This window comes from Hemibagrus wyckioides, linkage group LG15, assembly GCF_019097595.1.
Source record: "Hemibagrus wyckioides isolate EC202008001 linkage group LG15, SWU_Hwy_1.0, whole genome shotgun sequence".
NCBI classification, from domain to species: domain Eukaryota; kingdom Metazoa; phylum Chordata; class Actinopteri; order Siluriformes; family Bagridae; genus Hemibagrus; species Hemibagrus wyckioides.
This window is the reverse complement of record NC_080724.1, coordinates 2,010,001-2,018,721: the sequence shown is the minus strand read 5'-3', so window position 1 is coordinate 2,018,721 and position 8,721 is coordinate 2,010,001. Positions and strand designations below refer to the sequence as shown.

Genomic DNA, 8,721 nt, shown 5'->3' with positions numbered 1-8,721 from the left:
AAATATTCCTTTTCCGCCAAGCATCTCTTCAACTATTTATTTAGCATTTTTGTGTAACACCATCATTCAATCATCAATAATCAATAAAGATAATCTCCCCTACACCTGCTGAACTCATGCAACCTCATATTTACAGACTCTCTGATTGTCCTCAGATGGTTTTTAGTATTGGTTTTCTTCTTGAATGCCATCCATAGAGTTGGCGTCATGTTAATTTAGTTATCTAGACACTTAAAGAGATGCTAGTTTTTTGAAGACAAGCTGTGAGCTAAGCTAAGGCACTGGACTGTCTGGGTCTTTTATCATAAGGTTGAGTAAATGGTGAAAGTAAGTGGAGTGGAGTTCTTTTGAGGAGAGCCACTGTGGTTTGCTTACCATACTTTACGATCTGTCCAGCAACTGTTTAACAGTTTGGTCAAATTTTCAGCTTATTCCTTCCCATGGGAAGCCTTAATGGATCACAAAGAGGCCGTAAGAGAGCAGGATTAAATTCACCACTCTCACTTTTCTTTCAACAATGGAGTCTGTAATTTCAGTATGGTCTGTCTATCCTGATTTATGGTCTGTCAAACCTGTTTTAATGTACATAACAGCATATAGTATTGAATGTACACACACACACACACACACTCAGACAAGCCATCCACCTACCCACCCCCCCCCCCCACACACACACATATACAGAGTTGTAAAATTCCTCTTGTAAAAAATAAATCCATTAAAACCGATAGTAAATTGACTATAATAAAATATTCTTAATTCACTTTTCAAGCAACATTCCTTTCATTTACATTCTACCTCTAATAATGTTTAGTTTCTCCTGCAGTACAAAGCAAAAGGACATTTTGTACTGTAATGTAATGTCTTCGTATCATTTAGCTGCTAGACATTACACACACTTTTGTAGGCAGAAACATAGAAAGAGAAAATCCAGACAGAATCCGGGCAGCTTTGTTGACTCAACAATTAATGAACCGCAAACTATTGAATAAAAATCAACAAATAAAAGCCGAATACCGCCAGACATTTAGCTCATTTGAAATGTTCCTACTATGCAAACAGATTATGCAAATAGGAAAGTGCTGATTGGTTACCACTCACAAGTCCGAGTACAATGCTGCAGTAAAACGCTTCCATCTGAACAGCAGCCAGTGCAGACCTGCAGCCACGATGACGAGACTCATTCTTCTCACAGGTAACCATCATGTTATTCAATTCATCTTCGGTTACTGACATTTATATGCCGTTTGTTTTAACACTGCACTTTAACTTTTTTATTTCACCTTTCAGGCGTTTGCCTTTTACTTATTCATTTTGGTGAGCTTCCTCTACGCATAATTTTTTTATGAAGTAATTTTACTCTCTTTCAATTCAGATCAAATAAACTGATGCATTTTGTTTCAAAATGTAGGTTCAGCCTATCAGCTCATATGCTACTTCACCAACTGGTCCCAGTACAGACCCGAGCCAGTGAAGTTTGTGCCTGACAATATCGATCCCTTCCTCTGCACACATCTGATCTACGCATTCTCCATCATTAACTCCGCAAACCAGCTCGCTACCTACGATTCGAACGACGAGACTCTCTACCAGTCTTTCAATAGTCTGAAGCAAATGTGAGATTTTCTTTCTTTCTTTATGCGTAGATTTCACACTCTAGGTTAAAAACGGTTCTGTAATCTTAATTCATTTAACAGCAATCCGAACTTGAAGACACTTTTGGCAGTTGGAGGATGGAACTTTGGCTCGTCTCAGTAAGTGTCTTTTCCATGTTTCTGCTCTAAAATATTTTTCAAAGCAAAAAAAGGACAGAACTGCATTCTTTGTGTCCAGATTCTCTAACATGGTGTCCAACCAAGGAAACAGGCGCACTTTCATCCAGTCCTCCATCACCTTTCTTAGAAAGTATGGATTTGATGGCCTGGACCTGGACTGGGAGTATCCTGGAGCTCGCGGCAGTCCTTCAAAAGACAAGGCAAGATTCACTCTGCTCTGCAAGGTGTGTACAATTCATCTTTATCCTGGATATTATGTAATATAGTGCTACTGTGGCCCATAATACACCACTCCCTGTTATAAGGGTAAGAGAACAATCTGACTAATGTTGTGTAGGTCTCACCAGTACAACAGTAACAACTTTACAGACTTTTGAAGGTGTGCTGTGGTATCTGTCACCAAGATGTTAGCAGCAGATCCTTAAAAGTCTTGTAAATTTTGAGGTGGGGCCTCCATAAATCAAACTTGCTTGTCGAGGACATCCCACAGGTGTTCAATCTGATTAAGACCTGGGTGAATTATGCTCTTATGGCAGTGAAATCACTGCCATTAAAGAATATCAGCCAAGGTTTCCCAGTAGAACATTGCCCAGAACAACACTTTACCTCTGCTGGCTTGCCTTGATCCCGTAGTGTATCTGGGTGCCACCTCAAAAGAAAATGTCATCTACAGTAGTAGACCAGGCCATTATCTGCGGGATCAGAGCAGATGGGCTAGCGTTCACTCCCCACATGCATCAGTGTACATTGGACATCAATGGACCTGTTGCCTTTTCACCAGTTGTCCTTTTCTGGACCACTTTTGGTAGGTTTTAACCAGTGAATACTGGGAACACCTCACAAGACCTGTTCTGACCCGGTTGTCTAGCCATTATAACATGGACCTGGTCAAAGATCCTTATGCATGGCCATTTTTCCTGCTTCCAATACATCAACCTCACATTTGAGATCTAAAATTTCACTTGCTGCATAATCTATCCCATGTCTTATCAGGTGTCGTGGTGAGAGATGATTGTTTTCTTACTGTTTAGATCTCACAATAGGCTAGATTAATAAATTCATAGGGCAGTGATCGCTCAATGGATAAGGCTATGGGTTACTGACCAGAAACATAAGCAAGTTGCCACATTTGTGCCCATGAGCAAGGCCCTTCACCCTCTCTGTTACAGGGTTGACCCCAACTTCCTAACAAGCTGGAATATGTGAATAAAAGAATTTCACTGTGCTTTAACGTCATCTAAAATGCTAGAAAAACTGCTACTTCAATAGCATGTTGGTGTATAGACTGATGAATCAGGAAGCAGGACTAAAACATATGCCTTCTGGCAATGAAAATGAATGGCTAGAGACGGAGATTTTACAAGCAGATACAAGAAAATCCCCACCACATCACCTGCTATTTGCATTCTGATGCATTTTTTTTTTTTTGCTTCACGCCTGTTTCAGCTTGCTAGAAGAACGTTTGCAGAAATTCTTAAACATCTTGTGAATGTCAGTTTCAGTGGATATAAAATGTCTACACAAGCCTCCAGGTTTTTGTAATGAAAACAATAAAAGCAAGATCATCAGCTCGATAGAGCAAGCACTAAAAATCCAAGAGAAAAAAATAAACTTTTAAGGAGGAAAAATATAAAAACAACAACTAATAACCTGGTTACCCATACTGTATGTTCACATCCCTTAACTAAAATTTTGTTATTAGCACCTTCTATTTGTTATATGGCATTGAGTAGTTTGGTTAAGAGTTTACCAATTTAGCACATCTCAATTTTATTCCACACTTCTTTGGAAAAATACTCTTTCTATATTTGTCATATTTTTCATCTTCAGCTGTCTAAAAAATGCCCTTGTGTTGGGAATGTTATGAAACACATTCCCCATTTGTTTTACTCACCGAAATTATGGGTTGTTTCATGACAATTGTGTACAATTGCCAAGATTACAGCTTACCAACTGATTTTATTCTAGCTTGCTCTCTAATAATGGTACTGTGTTTTCTATCCTGTAGGAGCTTCGACAGGCCTACGAGTCTGAGAGAAGTAATTCAGGACGTCCTCGGCTTTTAATCTCAGCTGCGGTGGCTGCCGGAAAATCAGTTATAGATGCCGCATATGATATTCCTCTGATTTCCCAGTAGGTTATGTTGGATAATTGGGGGGAAAAATCAGGTTGTGTTAAATTTAGCACTAACAGTATCAAAAAATAGATTATAGTACCTGTAAAAAATTATCAGGTGAAAGTTCATCCTAAATAGGTTTGATATTTTAAATGATTAGGTATGATGCATGTTATATTTGCACATTTAGCCTGTTTTCACATATTTATTCTATCTTAAAGCTTGAAATATTTTTGTAGTGGCAGATAATTTTGTAGTTGCTTATTTCCAGAAGTAGAATTTTAAAAAAAATTCTTTTCACTTCATATTTTTGCACTCATGTTAATTACTTAATTGATTTAAAGATGTACAATGACAATGAACTGGTTATTTTTTACACAGGTACCTGGACTTCATTAACGTGATGACCTATGACTTTCATGGGACTTGGGAGAGCGTCACTGGCCACAACAGTCCCCTGTATCAGTGGTCTCAGGAAACAGGAGCCCAAATCACCCTTAATACTGTAAAGACAAACTTTCTACAGTTTCATTTATGGCTGAATTTGTCAATCAGAGATGCTCTACATCATTGTTGTTTCTGATTGTGTAGAATTATTCGATGACATACTGGACGAATCAGGGAGCTCCAGTGGAGAAGTTGAGGATGGGGTTTGCTACATACGGCAGAACTTTCCAGTTGTCGTCTACAGCGAGTGGCCTGGGAGCTCCAACAAGTGGCCCTGCTGCTGCTGGCACCTACACCAGGGAGGCCGGCTTCTGGTCTTATTATGAGGTTTGTACACATCTTACTGCATGACTTCATTGTGATGTTCTACAAGATACCTGAACTATCAGTAAATGGTTATTTCCCATCAGGTCTGCAGCTTCCTTCAAGGAACCAGCACACAGTGGATCCAGGATCAAAAAGTGCCCTATGCTACGATAGGAGGTCAGTGGGTTGGATTTGACAACAAGGAGAGCTTTAACACGAAGGTAAGGAATCTCAAGAGAGAGGTCAACAGTTAATTTCCTGCTGTATGTGTGGGGAAAATGGATGCAGAGCATATAATAAAGAAACATCAGCTATCTCATTTATGTATAGAGTGAACCTACTGCTGCTTTTCTGTTTTAGATCACCTATCTCAAAGATAATAATTTTGGAGGGGCCTTTGTGTGGTCTCTTGATCTGGATGATTTTACTGGACAGTTCTGTGGACTGGGAAGCTACCCTCTCATTGGAGAGCTCAAGAATCTGCTGAACAACAATGCTGCATAAATGAAGGATAAGGTGCCTTCATCCGTTATTGATATGTTACTCGTAATATGAATCTCTCTGACTTTATATACTTATCCGTTCCTCTTCACCTTCCTCAAATTGACCTGGATAAAGTTATTATTTTATTATATCCATGTTCGATTTCTCTTTCTTTAACTAAATATTAAATATATTATTTTAAAGTGCTTAATAACCTTACTATCATCAATCTTTTCTAACCAGAATGAATTATGATATTTATGATATTTTTTCTGTTAGGGTTGAAAAGTGCTATGTTAATTTTAAAGATTTTATGTCCTTTATTGTCAATTATATCATTCCAGATTTAACAATATTCATGATAAGAAATCACAGAGCTGTAATCTACCCAGAAAGCTTCATGAACTATGTACACTCCTGTAAAGTCCAGTGGTGGACCGTCAGGGTCAGCAAGGCCTTCTCTGCTGGCCTAAACAGCAGTGATCTGAATCACTGACTTGCATTTTAATATATTTAATATATTTTTCCATGAATGTGTATTAAATTATTCCCAATAGTCTATTCTCTACATTTCATAGCTTTTCTCTTGGTTGCGCTGCTTCCAGTAGTGTATATTTATGATAAGAGTATTTATCCAATCATATTTCAGACAGTGGATGACATCATGTGTCGCCAGGGTGAAAATCTGCCTTAAGGCCTTCAGAATCAATAGTGCAGGCGCCCGGAGCTTAAAATAAGTGGCAATGAAATTGTTCCGTTAACCAATCAGATTTCGAGTTGGCGTCACTGGGGCCATCTAGCAGGCATACGATTACGTCAGCAATTTCCCGTCCTTTGATTGGATATTTGGAGTAGTCAGAGGCAGCGAACCACACAAACTAAATAAAATATATATATTTTAACTCACAATGGCTGACAGAGGAGAAGAAATCGATTTGGTGAAGGCCAGTGAAGGCCTAGGTGTGAAATACACGGCCCACCACTGGTAAAGTCCAGTTAATTAATTAATTATATTTTTAAATACTTAAATGATCCATGGATTAGCTTCCCTTGATTAGAGTCAAATGTCATTACAGATATCCATAAAAAGCGGAGTAAACAGAGCAATGTTTTTGGTGATAATTTTTGTTTTTGATAATGATTACATAAATATCGATTTTTGATGCCATAGTTCTAAATGAATAAATAAGAAAGAAAGAAAGAAAGAAAGAAAGAAAGAAAGAAAGAAAGAAAGAAAGAAAGAAAGAAAGAAAGAAAGAAAGAAAGACCCTGTCGGAACCCAGAGCCTCCCTCCAGGTGGACACTTCAGGGTGGTCCTAGAGCCTTTTCCAATTACCAGTATAATCCAATAGTCTTGTAGCTCAAATTAGAAATGGCAGGAAAACAAAGAAATAAAGAACTCCTCCAGGCTTGGATGAGAAAAAGCAACCGGTTTTATACGGTTATATAAAAACTATAACCGAAACTGGCACTCAAATACACAGATTCATGAATCGATGCAGTCAAGTACCCCCCCTTCACAAATCCCCCAGTGTATATACCTTCTAGCCCAGTTGCCTAACCTTGCTGGGCTCTACTTTTCTATGGATTGTTTTGACTTTCACTAATTTTTCCCCCCGAAAAACAGCCCCACCTTTCTGTGGCCTTCATATGGGTCAAAAGTTTTAATATTGACACATATTGGTTGTTGATCTGTCTAAACTTCTATTAAAACCTTATTTAGCCCAAAACCACATTTGTTTCATTATATCCATTACACCTTTAATTCAACATTCACCCACATGTTCCATGTATTTGATTGTTGTTCCTGTGTAGTTCATGGCGACTGGCTGGCATTTACTTAGAATTCTGAGGACTTTACCACCAATTTTATTATCACTTTTTTGCCACTATTTAAGGAGCGAACGTTATCCTTATTTTACATCAGGTTATCTGAGTAATACTGCTAATATGGTAAAGTAAAAGGGGTAAAATAGCTCTGAGTGCAGTTTAGTTTGGTTTATTTATTTATTTAGGCTAGGAGTAGTCAGTTTACTTTCATTTTAATTTAATTTAAATTCCTAAATCCTCTCTATTAAAGTCTGTGCTTTTCCATTACACTTACTCGGTGTGTTGTGTCCCTATGTTTACATTAATATCTGCCACTGCAATAATATTTTGCTGGCGCTTCAGTAACATCTTCTCCAAACCCCCTCCCGTCTCGGTGCCTATTGTTTTGTTCTTACTTATGCCACAAGGAGCTTTACCAACTTTCCACTTGCTACAGTAAGCTACTTTTTATTTGCATAAGATGATAAAATGTAATATAACACCTGTACATATAAAGGTAGTTTTATTTTTAATTTTTCTAAAATTTTCCTAAAATAAACACTTGAGTCAGAGTCGGGTCAAATAAGACTGTTATGGTGTTCTCGCCCTTAAGCCCAAGGATTCTGAACTTCGTCAACATGTTTTCTCGGTCTCAGTGGAGCCAACACCGTGATATGGTACGATGTGCTAGCCTATGCCCTTGTGATGTTTACGCCAAAGCCAGAAAGTTCGAGAATAATAATCCACTAACGACGATTCAGCCGGTTTTGCTCATCTCTATCTTTGTGATTTAATATATTTTTGTGTCCTCTATAACTTCTATGTCTACATTTGTGCTAATTTTATCTATTTATCATAAGCTTACCTGTTAACTAATGATTATGACAGGTGCTTAATAATAAAAGAATTATTAGATGACCAAGCAATCAAATAACTATGATTATTATCAAATAATCAATAAATTAGAGACTATAATTAGGCAACATATCAGTATTGACAATGAGACTAAGTACTGATTAAATTAACTTAGTTATCAAAATGAAAATCATCATATGATTAAACACAACTGTTTATGTCTAATGATTAACCAGTTTATCATGAACCATTATCTATGATTAACCGATTTATCTAGTAAGGTCTCTTTGTTTATGTCTTAATGATTAAACCTGAATCGGATCTGTCAAAGTTATTAGAATTAGAATCAGAATTAGCATTAACCTTCCCTTACTGATTCAAATCAGATGTACTTAGTGATTAGATGTAAGACAAATATAAGTTTCAGAAATTCCCCACAACCCAGACCTCATCTCTTAGAGCTATAGGGGTTTAAAGAGATTTTCTGTAGCAGCTATAACTATAAAGTAAGTTTACACAAAAAAAATAAAGGCTCAGTGTAGTGCTGAAGAATATGGAGTCTTCTTTCTCTTTCTCTTTAAAAGACAAACATCATCAGACTTAAACCTGCCTTTATTTCATCTTTATTACTAATAACAGTAAATCGTTTACACTAAACTACACTTTTCCGTGATTTCTTGATATCATCGGTCATTTCTGAGCTATCATTATCAGTTTCGGGAGTATTTACCCCAATTTTATCACCACCACTTTTTGCATAGAACATTTTTTTGTGTTTAAAGACAGCAAACTGTGCTCATCAACATCAGATATGTCAAATACAAATACTCTTAACGCACAGAGAGAGAGAGAGAGATAGAGAGCTCAAAGGATCAGCAGAACAAAGGGTCCACTTTGCGATCAGGGAACACTTCCAATCCCTGAAGTCCA

At 37.4% G+C, this 8,721-nt stretch overlaps 1 protein-coding gene across 1 annotated transcript; it reads left to right on the top strand.

Annotated features, from left to right (window-relative positions):
- The first annotated feature begins 1,065 nt into the window (after positions 1-1,065).
- LOC131366359 (acidic mammalian chitinase-like) lies at positions 1,066-7,224 on the top strand. Its single transcript, XM_058410770.1, has 10 exons — positions 1,066-1,195; positions 1,291-1,317; positions 1,412-1,616; positions 1,698-1,754; positions 1,834-1,999; positions 3,784-3,908; positions 4,273-4,396; positions 4,483-4,665; positions 4,749-4,865; positions 5,005-7,224. The coding sequence occupies exons 1-10, from the start codon at positions 1,171-1,173 to the stop codon at positions 5,146-5,148; spliced, it is 1,173 nt and encodes a 390-aa protein (XP_058266753.1). The 5' UTR covers positions 1,066-1,170; the 3' UTR covers positions 5,149-7,224.
- The last annotated feature ends 1,497 nt before the right edge of the window (positions 7,225-8,721 follow it).